The sequence below is a fragment of the Momordica charantia genome, assembly GCF_013281855.1.
Source record: "Momordica charantia cultivar OHB3-1 chromosome 7 unlocalized genomic scaffold, Mcharantia_2.0 BLBB01000007.1, whole genome shotgun sequence".
Lineage (NCBI taxonomy): Eukaryota > Viridiplantae > Streptophyta > Magnoliopsida > Cucurbitales > Cucurbitaceae > Momordica > Momordica charantia.
The window spans coordinates 18,220,327-18,238,420 of record NW_028275165.1 but is presented as its reverse complement, the minus strand read 5'-3'; the positions used below and the strand labels follow the sequence as shown (position 1 = coordinate 18,238,420).

At 37.7% G+C, this 18,094-nt stretch overlaps 3 protein-coding genes across 8 annotated transcripts; 2 read left to right on the top strand and 1 right to left on the bottom strand.

Moving 5' to 3' along the window:
• Positions 1-514: 514 nt before the first annotated feature.
• LOC148210484 (uncharacterized) lies at positions 515-2,027 on the top strand. Its single transcript, XM_088126436.1, has one exon. The coding sequence runs from the start codon at positions 565-567 to the stop codon at positions 1,819-1,821; it is 1,257 nt and encodes a 418-aa protein (XP_087982562.1). The 5' UTR covers positions 515-564; the 3' UTR covers positions 1,822-2,027.
• A 1,012-nt stretch (positions 2,028-3,039) lies between these two features.
• On the bottom strand, positions 3,040-12,420 carry LOC111009561 (RNA-binding (RRM/RBD/RNP motifs) family protein). 6 transcript variants are annotated; one of them, XM_088126430.1, is made up of 11 exons: positions 12,011-12,420; positions 11,765-11,876; positions 10,124-11,651; positions 9,893-10,030; positions 7,952-8,023; positions 6,866-6,907; positions 6,666-6,755; positions 4,918-5,022; positions 4,682-4,774; positions 4,428-4,510; positions 3,040-4,354 (listed from the first exon to the last, which is right to left on the bottom strand). In XM_088126430.1, the coding sequence occupies exons 3-11, from the start codon at positions 11,540-11,542 to the stop codon at positions 3,691-3,693; spliced, it is 2,706 nt and encodes a 901-aa protein (XP_087982556.1). In that variant the 5' UTR covers positions 11,543-11,651; positions 11,765-11,876; positions 12,011-12,420; the 3' UTR covers positions 3,040-3,690. The 6 variants fall into 6 exon arrangements, with proteins under 6 accessions (XP_087982556.1, XP_087982560.1, XP_087982558.1 ...); XM_088126434.1 differs by having other exon boundaries at positions 4,428-4,507; XM_088126432.1 differs by having other exon boundaries at positions 11,770-11,876.
• A 100-nt stretch (positions 12,421-12,520) lies between these two features.
• Positions 12,521-14,582, top strand: LOC148210483 (uncharacterized). The gene is made up of 2 exons (XM_088126327.1): positions 12,521-12,565; positions 13,689-14,582. Exons 1-2 carry the CDS (start codon positions 12,521-12,523, stop codon positions 14,580-14,582), a joined length of 939 nt encoding a protein of 312 aa, XP_087982453.1.
• Positions 14,583-18,094: the final 3,512 nt, after the last annotated feature.

The following is an 18,094-nucleotide window of genomic DNA, read 5'->3' as shown; positions in this document are numbered from 1 at the left end:
CATCAAGTAAAAGAATTCTTAGAACTTGTTAGGGACAACGAGTAACCCAAATATCTCCATAATTAAATGATATTGTCCGTTTTGAACATAGCCCTCACGGATTTATTTTTGGTTCTACCCAAAAGGCATCGTACGAGATAATTGTCCTCATCTATATACCAGAATCATGTTCTTCTTAGCCAATGTAGAACTTTTGCATTTTCATTACAAAATCAACAGAACTTTTCTACCATTTAGTGGATTTATCAATAAAAGCTTTCATTTGTTTAGAAAGCACCAAATTAAATCAATTACGTACATGAGTGGCACAAGATTGCTGTTCACATTTCTGGTTATGGGAAGGACAGAAAGAGTAGTGATGTTGCATTAGAAGTTGAGAGTTCTCTAACAAAAAGGCAAAGTGGGGATTCAATGGTAAAAAAGTGGCGAACTGTTAGTCGTTGAGTTGCATTAAATGCGAAAGCAATGGGGGTTGATATAAATACCTCTGGATTTGGGTGAAGTTTTCATCCATTGGTTTGAAGATTGATCTTTAATTTGTTCAATTCATTGGCCTCCACCAAGATGGCAAGTGGCTGCAAGAGAGTGGGTTTGTTGTCTTTGTTGTGCTTTCATGTTGTTGTGTTGAGTGTGGTTGCAAGGGAAGTGGGTGAAGGGAGGGATGAGAAGTTTTTGTTCTTGGGAAAGAGTGGTGGGCTAGGGGGTGGATTTGGTGGTGGTGGTGGAGGTGGAGGGGGATTTGGAGGTGGTTTTGGCGGTGGTGGTTTTGGAGGTGGGAGTGGTGGAGGATTTGGAGGGGGACATGGGATTGGTGGTGGGTTTGGTAAAGGGGGCGGCTTTGGTGGTGGAGCTGGTGGCGGATTTGGCAAAGGCGTTGGTGGTGGAGTAGGAGGAGGTGCGGGCGGTGGTTTTGGTAAGGGCGGCGGTATTGGTGGTGGAATTGGAAAGGGCGGCGGACTAGGAGGTGGTGTAGGTGGTGGCATTGGAAAAGGTGGAGGACTAGGTGGTGGTGGTGGAGCTGGAGGTGGGTTTGGCAAAGGTGGAGGCGTTGGAGGTGGTGCTGGAGGAGGGTTCGGCAAGGGTGGTGGTATCAGCAAGGGTGGTGGACTTGGTGGTGGAATAGGAGGCGGTGCTGGAGGTGGGTTCGGTAAGGGCGGTGGTTTCGGCAAAGGTGGAGGACTTGGTGGTGGAGTAGGAGGCGGTGTCGGAGGTGGGTTCGGTAAGGGTGGTGACATTGGTGGTGGCATTGGTAAGGGCGGAGGACTAGGAGGTGGTGCTGGAGGAGGGTTCGGTAAAGGCGGTGGAATTGGCAAAGGTGGAGGACTTGGTGGTGGAGTAGGAGGCGGTGCTGGTGGTGGACTTGGTGGTGGCATCGGTAAGGGTGGAGGACTTGGTGGTGGAGTAGGAGGTGGTGCTGGTGGAGGGTTTGGTAAAGGTGGAGGACTTGGTGGTGGCATCGGTAAGGGTGGAGGACTTGGTGGTGGAGTAGGAGGCGGTGCTGGTGGAGGGTTTGGTAAAGGTGGTGGACTTGGCGGTGGCATCGGTAAGGGTGGAGGACTTGGCGGCGGCATTGGCAACGGTGGAGGCCTAGGTGGTGGTGCTGGTGGAGGGTTCGGGAAGGGTGGTGGTATTGGTGGTGGAGTTGGTGGCGGTGCTGGTGGTGGTGGCGGGGCCGGTGGAGGTTTTGGTGGTGGCTTTGGAAAGGGTGGTGGTTTTGGAGGAGGAATAGGAGGCGGCTCGGGCGGTGGATTTGGAGGTGGGTTTGGCGGAGGAGGCGGTGGGGGCGGAGGCGGTGGCGGCTTTGGTGGTGGACACCATTGAACTTTACATTGCATAAAAAATCTGATTACTCATCACATGCATGCACTTTGTACGATCATCACTACATGCATAAGCTTATTTAAACGTTTGTCAACCTTTCCTTCTACACGTGAATATTATTATGTCAATTTTACTTTTAGTTCTATATCAATCCATATTAAAATTACATAAAAAAAAATTATGTTGAGACCTTTTTAAATTTCAAATGAGCTTCAAAGTTTCATACTCCATTTCAACATCGTTAAAGTACAAGACATTAAGATGATCTAATAACACAAAGTATACTTCTCAGTGCTCATTATTTAAAGGTCTAATTTCTCCTTATCAAATATCAATGATAAAAAAAAAATTATGAATATTGCAAAGAGCATAACCCTTTAATCATTCTAGTACAAAATTCTTCAATTATGATAAATAAAGCTTCAATGTGGGGAGTGATGCCAATGCGGCTAAAAAAGTCCTTTTCTTTTTAATACGCTAAAAGAGTCTATTCACTGAAGAACAGCGACTAAACCCCACAAATTTATTATGTGAATCATAGATCTAAAGGTTGATAATATGCTTATCTTGTTCATAAATACAACCTATGAATGTTAAGGTTTCTATCACTCGAAATTAAAGTTTACTCTTCTCCATAGTTTAGACATCTCCCAATTGTCACCAACCTCTCTTAATGACATGTGATCTTACAATTAAGTTCTAAAAGACTATTAGATCACACTTTAGCCGACATAAGATATAACAAACTTATATTTAAAGAATCAAAGTTCAGCATGATTTATGCAACTACCTTCGAACTAATAGGCTGTTAAGCATTCCCCAACACAACACGGTCTAAAATCGAAGTATCCTTGAAAGAATGGCCACAGCCAAAACCTCATCACGAGCTGCCCCATACTCATAGCACTTTTTTTCTTTATCAATCATTGCCATCGATACCATCAAAATTTTTGAACTTTAGTATAGCTCAACGGGTTAAGATACCTATTACTGACCAAAAGATCGTGAGTTCAAATCTTCATTTCCACCTATTGTAATCAAAAAAGTAAAACCAAAAAACTTCAACAGTCATTTTACGATCTCATGAGACATTGATTTACAATGTCTTGACACTTATATTCCGGATTTGGGGTACCAAGCAGCATATTTTTTGGTTCCCAGGTATAGCTTCTTAACAAAATTGTATCTCCTAGATAATCTACATGAAGTATTCAGAACTTTAACTACTAAAAATTCCACTATCATTTAATTATGACAATTTGATAAACTAAGACCTTGTTACATTTCTATTTACACCCCTACGAACATCATGGAGGTGGTCCAGTCCATTAGGTAAAAAACAACAACGAAGAAACGATGATCCCTTGTATTAAAATAACTAATTCAACTGTGAAAGAGAGATCATCATCAACAAAGATGATAAGGCACGAGAATGTCGAGAGCTCGGCAGTAAAACAAATACATGGGATAATAGATATGGAAGTCATGTTTAAAAGGTAAGCATATCCTTACCTGTAAACCCTTCATGTCCATAACCTAGTTCCTTGCACCTGTTAAGCATTATAAAGAAAATCTATCAGTAACGCAAGTGGACTAGTTAAAAGGCCTCAAAAGCTATGGAGCATTATATTATCACAAGCTTTCATTCCAGCACTTGTCAAAATGGTACTCAAGAAATGATTTGTTTCACCAACAACAGCCTGCTTCACATTCTGAACCAAATGATCAAAAAAATATCGAGTCTGGCCTAAAATGAGCCATCAACAAATGCCTTCTTCGGTAGTCAAATTTGCTAACAAGTGGAGTCTTCGTTGCCAGAGGTCTCCAGTGACCAGTTGAATCACCACATCCAATAATCAGCTGCAGTAGTTATTTAGGAAACCTCTTACGATAGAGATCGTGAGGAATGTACTCGATGCAAATCTCTTGCCCATCATAAATCCTTCCATGTAAAGAGTGTGCAGCCATACACGAGGCTTCCATTCTACCAAACTCAACAAAAACACTCCCCAACACAAATAAATTTGTCCTAGGATCCTTCTTTTCAACCTTCTCAAATGCATCAGAATCCGTTCTCACCATGGCATCCAATCCATTTAAAACTTTCTTCTTACTATCAGCCCCCACTGTAGTTGAATCATCTAGAAGCATTGATTTGTTATCTGAGCCCTTTTCATCAGTTTCAACCATTTCAGCTACGTTTGTGTCACGAAGTTCATTTCCTGGGCTGCTCTGCCGTCCAGGGATTCCTCCAGGGATGCTCTCCAATGTATTCTCACAAGCTACGTCTTCAAAACACGGAGCATCATCATTGCCCATTTGACACAATTTGTTCTCCACAACTTCATTGGGGCGATCATTAAGGTTAGCTTCATCATCTTCAAGATCATTATCGTTTCTTGAAGGCACTAATGTGCTGTTTCCCTGAATCCCATGTTTGATCTCCACATCATTAGTGTTCTTGTATTTTTCTTCAGCACCGACAAAGCTATTGCATGGCTTTACAACATTCATGGATTTAACAGTCCCAAACCTACAAAATTTCATGGATTATTTAACAACAATCGCATTAAAGGAAAGATACATTATTAGTAACTCTCAAGGACCTGGCACATTCAAACCGAATATCTTCAAGAACTTCGTCAATATTTGACTCAGAGAGTACAGGTAGAACATCTGCACCGAACTGCTTTCAAAAGGAAAACACATAATCAAAAGATTGTAAATGACATTGCATAATATTTATTCCCACATGATTATTAAACTACACTGTGACTATGCAGCATATGTGTGTGCTCATGTTTTTTCTGTTGGGTGGGCGAGGTGGGTGGTTTCGGGAGCAAGAAGAAAATTAACGTACCACATTATTAAGTTTTAACACTACTGTTGGCTGTTGAAGAAGAGGTTTTACATGCTCTGGGATCCCATAACATGGCTGACATCCATTACGTTCCTAACATATGTTGTTTACTTGGTAAGCAAGTCACAAATCACCACGTGAAATATAAATAAAACACTTTCAACTTTCAAGGCGCTTCATTGTGATCAATAATTGTCACAAAAAAATTATGGGAAAAGGAGGAATTGATGAAGTACCAATGGCGCAAAAGGAACGGCTGAAAAAACTTTTAGTACTTCCCCTCCAATCTTCATACCATTTAGACCAGCACAGGCTTTAGGCATAACCGATTGGTCAACATACTGATAAATAAATTAAGTGAGATTGTGATAATGAAGATTGATGCAATAAATGGCATATAATACAAAAAATAACCTCGTCATAACTTTATCAACCGCCAATCTAGTACAACACTCAAGTGAACAAGATAGTAACAGGTACAAATACATATATCAACAGCTATCATCTACTCGAGCGTTAAGAGAAAAAAATTGATAACTCAATCTTCATCATACTTGTCAACAAACAAACAAAAATACTTGAACATGATCAAGGATTGTCATGGGCTATAATGACCGCAAATATATGAACATCATGAATATGTTGACACGGATGTTGCTGCCTAGAAGGAACAAATAAATATGAAGTTTTATCATGCATTCATTCTGCATGTTTGTGCGAACAGTTTCTCCTAGTTAAATAGCCAAGAGTCATTGAAGTAATCTGTTTGGTGAATATATCAATTACCTAACATACGTTTTGCCTATAAATGAGAGTTCCAGTGTAAGTCAATAAATAAAGAGCTGGAACATGGTGGTTTACCAATAAAGTGGCAAAAAGCCTCCCATCAATCAAAATCAATGGCATGTATTCAAATGTAGAAGTCTTAAACGAAATGTTAAGAAGAAATCCCTAAGGAAGTCAACAATCTATCCTGCATCGTTTCCATCAGAAACTGAACTGACCCTATTAGGAAGCCAATGTTTAGGATTATGATAGTTGAAGTCTCTTGATGGCTACCATAAGCAAGTTCAAAAACAAATAGTATACTACGTTGCATTTTTACCTTCTGCTTTGCATTGGTCTGATGATTCCTAGAGAAAATAGCATTCTATGTGCATTGGTTAGAAACCAAAAGATTTAAAAGCGCCCATTAATCAGTAAAACTTTGCACGTTGAATCTTTCACTGTAATAAGAAGCAACCCATATTTGCCCCTCTTGAGGAGGATGACAGGACACTACTAACTGAAGTCACCAACTCCCGGACTAAGACTGTGATCAAGAAGCATTAAGGAAATATCACTAAATCATGTCTTAAGGGATTGCATATACTACCAAAAAAAATAATGCAAGGATATTATTTTATCCCGTATGTGCTGCTATCTACTCAAATTTCCTCTAAGCATATGATGAGAAATTGAAAACCTGTTTCCTAAGTCCACCATTTGGCAGAGATGACAAAAATAATGCGTATGGTAATGAATTGTCTGATAAAATGAATCACAAAAAAATGCCGTTGAGTGGTGCAAGACATTTCCTTTGATTCTATAAAGTAATGCTACAAAGTACAAGATGATCTACATTCTTTCATAGACAATTCAAATCATAACCATATTGACATATATCATTAATAAATTTCAAAGACTAAAAACAAAAAGGGGATGGAAAATCAAGGTGGATTGATTTATCAAGCATTTATTAAATGAAGAGACAATATAGAGAACTTAATTGGTCCTGGAGCAAAAGCAAAATACAAGACAGTACCATAGTCTTCCATCGCAGTATTTGAAGAATTAATTGAGTAGCATTTTCTGTGAAGAATTTTTTATATAAATATGATGGGATCACCACGAGAATATAGATTCTTTCCAGATCATTACAAATAGTGAAATAGCTCTTGAGACAAGCATGCTAAAATAATACATATAAGACATGACAATTCACCTCCAAAAAGGCACACGGTTCATTAAGATCCCCGTTGATCTCAAAGTGATAGGCCTTCAAAGGTCCAAAGGAAGTAACAATATCCCTAAGCTGGAGCGATATAACAAAGAAACAATCACCGAATGCACAGCTGCAAAATTAAAACTAACTCTTGCAAAAGGTGAAGATCAGAAGGTGAATCAAATATTTCCTCAAATTACCATTTCAGAAGATATTCTATTTGAGATCCCAGCAATGAAAATCTGCAACAAGATCCAATACAGCGTAAGCAGGCATGACTATAAAAGGTCGCTAAGAGTAACAATAGCTCAATAAGCATATTCAATTTTAAACACAGAAGGCTTAATAGGACAATAGTAAATTTAACTTCGTCAATAGTAATTATTCCAATTATGTAGGCAGTACCAGGGCTCTTATGTGTGATGCATAATATCTCAAAACAACCCCCTGTCCCCTCAACATGTCTTGTACATCGAGTAACCAAGGAGTACCACCCAGACAATAGACAACCAAGTATTAAAAACATGTACCCATAAGTTTCACTTAATTCCCACTACAACAGGAGCTCCAGCACTATTAAGAAAGCTTGAGGAAGTTTCTGCCACTGCTACCTACTGGGAATGTACTAATAGAACTTTTACTATCAAATTGTTTTTGCTTTACTTCTGAGAGAAATCCTAGAGGATTTTTCAAATTGTAATAAATCGACTTTGAAACCGCAGGGATAAGCTTACTTTATTTTGATCTTTGTCTGTTATTCCATACTTCTTTTAGTCTTTGTTCAGGATCCCTGTGAAGGTGGGCAAAACGTGTGGAAATGCAATTCAGACACTTCATTTGGGAGAGGTCGAGTGGGAAGGGAGCAGTAACTCAATAAAATATGGTATGAAGTTTCTTAGGATCCAGGTACTGGTAATATTTTGAATAACCAGCAAAATGGATTTGAAAAATGGTCTAAAGAAAGTAGGATCTGCTCTCCAGCATTCCATTAAAAGGATGTATGCGACTTCTTTCTGGTGGTCTACAACAGAAATCTTGTACGGTAGCTCAAAGGGTCCTTAGTTTTCTATAATGCTCAAGTTGCCGATCCGGTTACCTACTTACCTCTATATTCCTTGAATGTCTAGTTGGAAGACCCATTGTCGGTAAGAAACCCTCTACGCCCTTTGTTCTTTTCCAACCACCCCCCCCCCCCCCCCCCCAAAAAAAAAAAAAAAGTGTTCCTCATCATAAGCAAAAATTAATAGTCTACTCAGTGTCGATAATTCAAATTATCAAATACATACCTTATTTGGTGAATCCTCGACAACATCACTGATTTCATTTACTACCGCCTCTGACTTGTCCAGGTCACCAGTCTGCATGAAAATAGCAACTGTCTGAAAACCTGCTACATGGATAGTAACCACAATAGACCTCAGAAACCAAAATAACATGGATGAAGAAAGAAACAGATTCACCAAAGAAAACTTAATTTAGAAAATCAAGCTAAGCTAATAATTTTGTGGTGGTGGTGGTGGTTGTTAGGGGGGGGGGGGGGGGGGGGGGTGGTGGGGCGAGGGGAAGGAATGGAAATTAAAAGGTTTGACAAAGGGGTAGGGAATGGAAATTAAAAGATTTGACAAAGGGGTAGGGAATGATAACCACAAATCCTGCTATTGAATCCCTTAACTTAAAATGTAGACATGCAAGACAAAAATATGGATGTGTACTACTCCCCCATGGCACATCCAGAACATGGGACTAGAAATTGGATAGAAGCAGAATCTAAAGCGATGGCTGCTGCAAGTTGGAATTATAAAGCATTCACTTGTGGAAAATTTGAACTAATCATTCCATAGTTGTGCATTTTTGTCAAATGACTAAATAAATACAATTCAATGTCTCACTCTCAAGACAGTTCTTGAGTTTATATGATTTTGGTTTAATATGGTAATCAATAGCAAGAGTATTTTTTCAGTTTCTGTCCTAACGTTAGGTTCACATTAACCACGGCCTATAGGAACCTGACTGTCTAGTGTCTACCACTTCTAACCTTATTTATATAGGCTTGTGCACATTTTTACATATGCCAAGATATTTTCTTATAAAATCAAAAGGATTTTCACCTCTTTGCTCACAATCACTTAGAGCCCTCTTCAATTAATAGGTCCTCCCAACACATCGAAGCTTGAACATCCATAATTGATCCAATGCACTGGATGAGATCTCCTTCTCTAACAGTGATACCACTATAAAGACAACAAACCCTACATTCTCATTCTACTCGGGCAAATTTCTTTTACACCCTTGGCAGACTCCACCCTTCCACAACTTGAGTCTCCTGCAATCAATAAATACATGCAATCCTATCTTCAACTATGATTTTGTGACCAATCTCATCCACTTGAAAACGCATCCCCAGAATAGACTTAATTAAATAGAAGAGCATCCTACTTCTTTCTGACCAAATGTTCCAAAGGATATAGAAAGATGGGCCTGTCCCAGAATTAGTCCTTTGTCCCAAAAAAGAGGATGGGAGATGACTTCCTCCATCATGCCATGACAATTGTACACAGGTGCACAAACCACCCCATAACTAGCATGAACATAACTGAATCTTGCAAAATAAAATTTTCCACTTATGCAACCTTCAATCTAAGCTGTCCACCCCTTCGATAAATTTTTTTTAATGGGATTATTCCCAAGTTGCATGCCTGAATATATAATTGGCCATTCTCCAACGCTACAAGTCATCCTAGCATACACATCTTGCACCTACTAAACTAGAATATGAATCCCCATGATGAAGAACTTACTAAAATGGGGGTTTCTCCTATTTCATTCGAACCAAATATTCTAGAGAATAGGGAGGAAAAAACTAGAATACCTCCCCTATCCCAAAAAAGGATTATGCAAGATAACTTCATTCATTTAAATCTTAAATAATTGGCACAAGAAATTCTTTCAAAAACAAAAGAATCAACAAAATATAAACAAAAGAATATCTAACTACAAGAAAAGATGAAAATGCAGTCATAGAGAGATGCAGAAAGGTCCCCAAAAATTAGAATATAGTCCTGCAGATTGCTGATACCTGGGAAACCAGTGGTTAACAGTTTTAGGTTGCCTTTCAAACAACTATATTGCTCATCCAATCAATGGAGTAATTAATTCAAACAATACAATTCATCTTGAGTGTATCACGAGAATGGAGATGGTTAAGAAGTCTAGATATTTATTCTTACTACAATCTCAACATAATCTTTTGGTCGCCGGATCTTTAGAATGGAGCCAGAGAAGTTAGTTCCATCAAATGAAAGTGCTGCTGAAGCATCCTCAGGCGTAAGAAATTCTACAAGAGCTTGCCCCCGATCTTTGTGTATCTGCACAAGAAGTGGTAGTGAGCACCAAAACCCCCATCAGACAATATCGTAACAATATAGTTACACACATTTAGAGAAGTATAACGCACTTACAATGCAACTAATACATGGCTGGGTTCCTTCGATGTGATTAACACCTGAGGATGTAAGAAAACCATTCATGCACTCAATGACTGCTTTCTCTGATGCAGAATGTGGTACATTTTCAATATAAAGCCTCCTCATTGGTCGGGTAGCTTGTGTTAGCTGAATTAAATCAAGAGAAACATTTGCTGTCTTCATTGGTAGATTATTTGAAGAAACGCCTGACAAAGATTTTCCCATAGCTGAAGAAAAAAGTGCACCACTGGATTGATCAGTACTGATGACGGAGGAGACAGTAGGATTTGACGGCTGAAAAATGGAAGTAACCGAACCAGAAAATAATCCAACTTTGTCTGCTGGAAGAAGATCCAAGGCTTCATTTTTCTTCTCGGGTGATCGAACAGGTGAAGGGGTCTTGATAGCAGATTCAGTTCTTCTCTTTCTAGGTGAATAGCCACCAAGCCCACTCGTCGACCCAGAATGTCTCCTATATTGGCTAGTGGAGCTGTTGGTGAAATCCCCAGTTCTATCGCTATCCGAACGCCATCTTCCAGACTTCTTTAAATGAGAATCTGGCAACTCCTTATGCCTCACTAACTTAGTTGAGTGCTTGTGTGCCCTTGGAGAAAGTGAAACAGATCTTCTATGTTTACTTTCTCGATCTTGACTTCTTTTTCGTCTTCTTTTAAATCTAGAATCTTCATAATGTGAACTTAATGATACTTTAGCTTCCTTTCTATCTCGATTTTCTAGGTCACGATGTTTACTGTGATCATGTTTCTTTTCACTGTACCTGTCTCTATTCTTGTCATCATCACCATTTTGATATTTTCTCTTACTTTCTCTTTCAAATTTTCCCCTACCACGATCTTCACGTCTATCCTTGCCAGCTAGATCTCTTGAATGCCTCTTTCCACTTTCATTTTCAATATCAATCCTTGTTCGCTGGTCACTCTTTCCCCAACCAAGGTTTTCCTGGCCATATTTTTGTCCTTTATCCTTTCCATTTGTTTCATATTTCACCTTACCCATCAATGTCAATCCAGATTCATAATTATTTCTATCACTCCTAACCACCGTACTATCCTTCAACAATGTCTCCTCTTTTTTCCTTCTCGAACTAATCTTGGCCGATTCCTCCAATGGGAGATTTTGCACGTCAAGAGAAGAACCTCTACTGTGGCGGAAAAGCCTTTCAGATTCACGATTATCAGTAATATCATTATCTATGCTATCCCTTCTTGAACGGCTCCCTGCTACTGTGGCACCCCCTTCAACATTAGCAGCTGACCCTTTATTCTTCCTTCTAAGCATAATATCTTCAAAGCTGAAAGGCCTAGTCCGAGCTGCACTTTCATCATTAGTGTTGTACAGGGTATGCTTAACACTGCTTCTACTGTATTTTTTTGAGCAACTATGTGTGCTCATTGGGTCCCACTTAAACGGACGATATAATGAAAAAATCAATACTCAAACAAAGTCTGCATTGACCATGTAAAAAGACCAATAAGCGGCCAAGGTGGAAAACTCAATAATCCTGAAAAAACGACAAATACACATATTAAGACGAAATCTAAAGAAAACATCAATTATCCACATTGCATAAATCAGAACTTAAGCCGGCAAAACTACAATGCAGAAAAAATTTACTTGACCAGAACGGTTAATGTCGAGCCTCTTCTTCGCCGCGTTGTAATAGCTTATTAGTCAAGGAGAGAACTAGAAGACATAATCCAAAGCTTGAACTATGCTTCCTTGGAAGCTACAAAAAGGAGAATTACACCATTAATTTTTCCACTTACCTAGCAAGCAGGAAACCCAAAACCTCTACTTAGCCCAAATAGGTACGAAATGATCATCTTTAAATTTCAGGAAACAAAAATATGGACTATTTACCCAATCCAATTCCATTCCATAGTTTCTTGAGCTCGAAACAGAAACAGCGTATAGTAAAACACTCGAATCAAAACCACCGATAGCCCGTGAGGATTGAATAAACAGCAGCAACAGAAGAATCACGCAGAGGATGTTGCAGTGTACCTTAGGGCGCGTCTGGAAGCGGAAAGAAGGAAGACGACTGTAAGAAGAATGCAAAGCGCGGCGATGATGGAGGGACACAGCGCAGTAACTGTATGGAGAACGCGAGAAAATGGAGAGCGACGGAGGAGGAGGAGGAGGAGAAAGAAACCTAGAATTGAGGGGTTCAATTATCTCTGCACAAAATTCAGGGGTTTCTTTTTTTTTCCTGCAATTTTACTCTGCAGTCACTCGCAGTCGTGGAACGATCTCTCCCTCCCCAACTCGCCCGCCGCGTGGATGATTTGATTTAAAAGAAAATTGAAAATATTTTCAAATTATCATGAAAATGTTTTATCGAAACAATTTTTTTTAGTAGCATGTGTAGAAATGGAGATTCAACTTAATTGGAGATATATGTCAATTGGATTGAAGGTATATACCAATTACTATTGACCTATGCTCGTTTTGATGACAATTTCTCTTTCTTAATTATTAAATGTGGTGGTCGTCGTAAAATATAGATCTTTACCGATAAAAACATAAGTATTTTCTATACATTAATACTAGAATCTGATGTAGATATATTTTGTTTTAGTATTTAAATATTAGAGTGAGTAAAAATTCTATTGACGGTATAGTAGACAAAATATTTTCTTTATTTTAATAGGCGTTAAATCCAGTTAAGAGTAACCTTAGCAAAATCTAGTTAATACAAGTTTGGGTATACGAGGCAGGAAATTTCTAACTCACCCTTTAAATTTTTAAGAGATGGAGTATATGGATATTGGATAAGTTTCAACTTTATTTAATTATTTGGTTGCTTAATTCCTTATTTAAACTTCTATAACCTAATTATTAAAGATTAAATTTTAAAAACACCATAAACCTTGAATCCTAATTTTTTTTTTAAATAATGGGGTCTAAATTAAAAAATATATTTAAGACTTCTTTTATAAAAGAAAAGTAGAAACTAAAACATATTTAATATATTGAGTATTTATTTATATTCTTAAGACTCTCCCTCACTTAAAAAGTAATTTTTAATATTAAAAAAACGACATTATAGAAAATTAAAAAAACGACATTATAAACTATAAAGATTCAAATCCATAGGATCCTATTATATGATACTGATAACAGCTAAATTTAATATTTTAAGCTGATAGATTATCGTAGAATGTATTTAATGGTTTATTCATATTGTTAACGTTAGGTGCCAGAGAACATGAAGAGCCTCGGGATGTTGTACTCGCTAAGGGCATAGGAATTTCCTTAGCAGCTTTCTCCTCACGAAAGTTTCGGACATCACGAGTCGCCATGGGCGGAAGGGGTGGATCCTGAACAACCTAAACGCTTCCCACCTCGACTACTATTACGACTTCTTTGCCATTCTGAATTGCTTGAACTTCATCTTCTCCCTTGTGGTTTCCAAATTCTATGTTTACAAGGCAGAAGTTTCGGACTCCATAAAATTGCTCACTCAAGTATTAGACCATTAGTTTTGTCTAATATTTCTTTGGTAGTTTTAGTCCATTAACTCTATATATCTATATAGAAATTGCTCACTCAAAACCCTATTCTGAGAGCCAAAATCCCTCTCAATTTCTTCGGCTTCCCCCTTCGTTCCGCCATTGAAGTTGCAGACGTCCACGATCTCTCCTTCACCTTCAGCACTTTCTTCAGATCCGGCCCTTCCTTCAACCTCTCTTACCGCCCCAATGATTCCATCGACCCCTTCACTCTCGCCCTCAAGGCCGGAATCGGACTGTTCGGCTCGCCGATCGACGCTCCCATGGCTTTCACGGCGGAATTCAACCTTCCACGCAACGAACCCCCTCGGTTCTTCCTCCACTTCCGCCCTCGACTCGGCGATTTCACTCTCCGGAGATCCGTCCAGTCGCACATCCCGAATTTGAATTTGCCCTATCGGAACGCGATTTCGCGAATGGATGATGATATTGCTGCTCTGAGTAAGGGAAAGTCCGTCGACGATGGCGCCGAAACTTCTGGAGAAGCCGATTCTGACCTGACGCTCGGAAATGGGATCGACTGCTCGCAGGTCTCGACTCGAATCGACGATGTGCTCTCGAGTGTGGAGATTTGTGCGAGATCGAGGTTCAAGGTGAGGGACCGGGCGGCGGTGAAGTTCCGATGGACCATGAGATTTCCGGTTAGCGTTAGAACGGAAGATTTTACTGCCAGGACTCTGCTCTCCAAAATGCCGTATCTAACATTGGGAAAAATCAAAATCGAAGGCGTCGGCGAACAAGAAAGCGATGAGGCAGCCGGCGCCGGCGAGTATTCAGCTTTGAGGAAGCAATTGGACGATTTATGGAGCGAAAGCCGGTGGTTGAAGATGAACGTAGAGCAACTTCGGTCGGAAATCGGTGAGCAGAAAGCTGCACCGGCGACGCCGCCGGTTGAATCTCGGAAGAGAAGGGGAGCTTGAAAAGTGTAAAGGGCGTGAGCTTTTTCGTGGGCTGAAAACGGAAGTCACGTGATCTTGAAGCTGGCCCGTGATTTTTGGCCCATTGTGCTTGCCGTGGGTGATAAAAAGGCCTGAGGGACTGTCGTGCAATTATTGAAGCGGCATAGATTTAGCTTAACGATAATTATTAAAAAAACCAATTTATACCGAAAAGTATTACTTCGAAATTGAGGTCAAAAAAAGAAAAGGGGAATTCTTGAGAATAAAAAAGAGTAAACAAGATTTGTCAAAAAAAAAAAAAAAAAAAACTGGAAAAGTGGAAATCGGAAATCCCACATCGGAAGATGGTGTAGGAGGCATTGGACCGGCAGTGGGAGGGGGCGCGGGCTCGGGAATGGCTATAAATAGGCTCCCGTCGCGGGAGACAAAATTCAGAAACTCATCTTCAAGTTGAGATTCGTACTACAGAGAATGGTTTTCGCGACTTTTGAGCTTCATATGGTATTCTAGCAAATATTATTATGATCCAGTCTTCTTCTTCGGTTAAACTTCAAACTAAATTACTCCACGAATGTAACATCGAAATGCAAAACGAAAAACCCTAACCCTAATCCCTCGATCCACGACTAACCCTATTCCCTCGATGAACCACTGTTTTTAATTCATCGTCATCATCATCTTCTCGCAGTTTCAAGAGGATTCAAAGGTTAAATTATGTCTGTGTTAATGCTGGACTCGATCGAAACCCTAATCTGGTAAATGATTGAAATTCATTATTTCTTTCAATTTGAAGCGTAATAGCAATTGTCTTCTAAATTTAACGTTGTTGTTCATTTTCCATTTGTGATCGCCGCTCGGATGAGGAGTCAATTTGTTTTTAATGGTATCCAAACTCAATAAGTTCAAACGAATATATTTGATAAAAAACGAGATCCGACCTAAATTGGTGAGCCCAAAAAATACCACTTTCATGAATGAAAATACACACGAACTATCCGTCTCGTCCGTCTCGTCTCTTATCACTCACTCTCAATATCTATCAAATTAACTAGAATTTTATGTATAATAAAGACATAGCCTCTGTTTCTTAAAAAAATTGAAAAATAAAAAGAAACGGGCAGCCTTCTCTATACTTCAGTACGAGACTTGGTTGGGCTTGTAGGATAGACCATGGGCTGGGTGGAATACCCACAAACATTGGGCCCCAGGGTTCGTTTTGGCAATGCGGGCCTCAGCTTAGAAGGGCCCAATTAAGTAAACCATTTAGGTTTAAATACTATTTTGGTTTACGGGTTCTACTTTCCATCTTAGTTTCTATAAGTTTAGCTTTTGTTCAATTTAGTTTAGGTGATTTCGAAACATATATTTTGGTTTGTGTACTTTTTAAAAGGTTGTTATTTTTGTCTCTTCGTTTTTTCAATCATAATTTCAACATGACACTAATTTGAATAAATTTTTTAAAATATAATAGTAACTTTGTACTAAATTGTTTTCATCGTATATACAATTTGTATTAAAAACTCATAAATAAGGATCAGTGTTGTCACTTTTTAGAAGTATAGTGACAAAAATAAATGTCATTAGAGTATTAGGACTTAAATAAACAAAATTGAAAGTAGAAATGTATTAGGACTTAAATAAACAAAATTGAAAGTAGAAATGTAAAAGCAACATTTAAAATTATAAAAATCAAAATGACCAAAGTTAAAATACAAGTAACATATTGAAACAATTATATATATAATTAATTCATTCTGATTTTTTTTTCCTTAAACATTTAGTCTCTCAAATTAAATTAACACATCTCCATTCTTATGGCTATTTTATAGCAGTAAGGGTATTATTAATAAAATAATTTTTTAAAGTAACGAGGATGTTGAAAAATAATCCAAACATTTTTTTAAATACAACACATGGGAAATCGAATTCATAATCTATTTATTGGAGATACATGTCAATTATCGCTGAGCTACGTTTACTTTGGCTAAAATATTCCAAACGTTCAAAACAAAATTAATATCAGATTTGTAAATGTGATAATTTCTGTTTTTATAGATTTATTTCTTTATTATTATTAATTTATCTATTTCATTCACTATTAAACGATGAGGTTTCTCTCCTAACATTTCATTAACTAACCTTTTGACTCTTTTTAATTTTAGGCTATGTATATAGCAAGCCAACCAGAGCTTAGCGAGTGATAATTGACACCTAATTAAAAAGATCGTCAACGTGAGTATAGTTCAGTGGTTAAGATATTTTGTTTATTTTCTAAAAATTAGAGGTTCAATCCCCATTCTTCGTAGTGTTGTAGTAAAAAAATAATTAATTCAATTGGACCACAAAACCCAGATTAATTAGATTTTACTAGCTTAGCGGTCTGTTGTACTAAAAAAAATTATGAGTGCTCCTCCCACTACGGAAGCTTCCAATTTCATAAAACAAAATAGTTACTAAATTAAAAGAAATGTATTTTCAAAATTAGAATCACATATATATTATATTTGTCTCATCAAAAATTAATTTAAAACCAATAAAAAAAAAAGATGGTGGAGCCAATAATTGTCAATTGCTTGGTCAAAAGGGGTTCCATTCCAATAACAAAGGTTGAGGAGACTTGAAAAGAATTGATGGAGACATGGGAGGAAAGATTTAATCATACATCTCCATATTCAGCGGTTCTCCAATCTTCACCTCCAAAAATTCAACCTCTGTTTTTCATTTCTCTCCTTTTTAACAAATCTTTTCCATCAAAATTAGGTTCAAATTCCATGTATGATTCAACCTTAACAAATGGTTCATGTTATATGTCAAGAGTAACAGAAAACTAATGTCCGATAAGCGGTTTATATTTACACTCACCAGTTGCAAAAATTCAACAACGTTATTGATTGTCTTCTTAAATTAAAAAAATTTAAAAAAAAAATTGTCAATTCAAACATGACTTAAGTGGATAAGATATCTATTATCATTCTAAAGGTTAATTTTTGTTTTGACTTAAAAGATTTTATAAATATTTTATCATTTGTAAAAACTTTTTGAAATAAGAGCATATGAATTGTGATTTTAAGCGCAATAACATTATTTTGCACAATCACCTAAAATCTATTTTAAAAGAACAAATTTTAAATTTTCAAATTAAAAAAAAAACAATGTTTTTGGCAATAAATTTGTTTTTAATGTCTTTTTATTCACATTTTGTTGGAAGGAAAATATGCAAAGGATCTTAGAATTAGCTATTTCTTAATGTGTATAATGAACACTTGTCAATATGTACAATCATATTGTTTATGCACATGAATCTTCATCCATTATTTATAAATTTATTTAATTTAAAATTCTACTTTTCAAGGCGACTTTCCCGGCATTAACATTATATTGGTAATATGTGTTGAATATGCTTTTTTTTTTTTGACAAATTGTTTTCCTCATTTTTGTTGAGTGTTTTTTCAAAAGGCTGCTTTTGTCCTGTACTTGTTTAATTTTTATACTTTCAAAATGTTTTGTATTAGAGAAGTTTTGTTTTCATCTTT

Excerpts from the sequence above, each read along its gene's own strand:
- LOC111009561 (XM_088126430.1), bottom strand. The coding sequence starts at position 11,542 with ATGAGCACACATAGTTGCTCAAAAAAATACAGTAGAAGCAGTGTTAAG. Across the intron at positions 10,031-10,123 it reads AGCCATGTATTAGTTGCATT|ATACACAAAGATCGGGGGCA; the intron begins GTAAGTGCGTTA and ends CTTCTTGTGCAG. Across the intron at positions 4,511-4,681 it reads TGTTAAAACTTAATAATGTG|CAGTTCGGTGCAGATGTTCT; the intron begins GTACGTTAATTT and ends TCCTTTTGAAAG.
- LOC148210483 (XM_088126327.1), top strand. The coding sequence starts at position 12,521 with ATGGAGATTCAACTTAATTGGAGATATATGTCAATTGGATTGAAG. Across the intron at positions 12,566-13,688 it reads ATATGTCAATTGGATTGAAG|AAATTGCTCACTCAAAACCC; the intron begins GTATATACCAAT and ends ATATCTATATAG.
- LOC148210484 (XM_088126436.1), top strand. The coding sequence starts at position 565 with ATGGCAAGTGGCTGCAAGAGAGTGGGTTTGTTGTCTTTGTTGTGCTTT.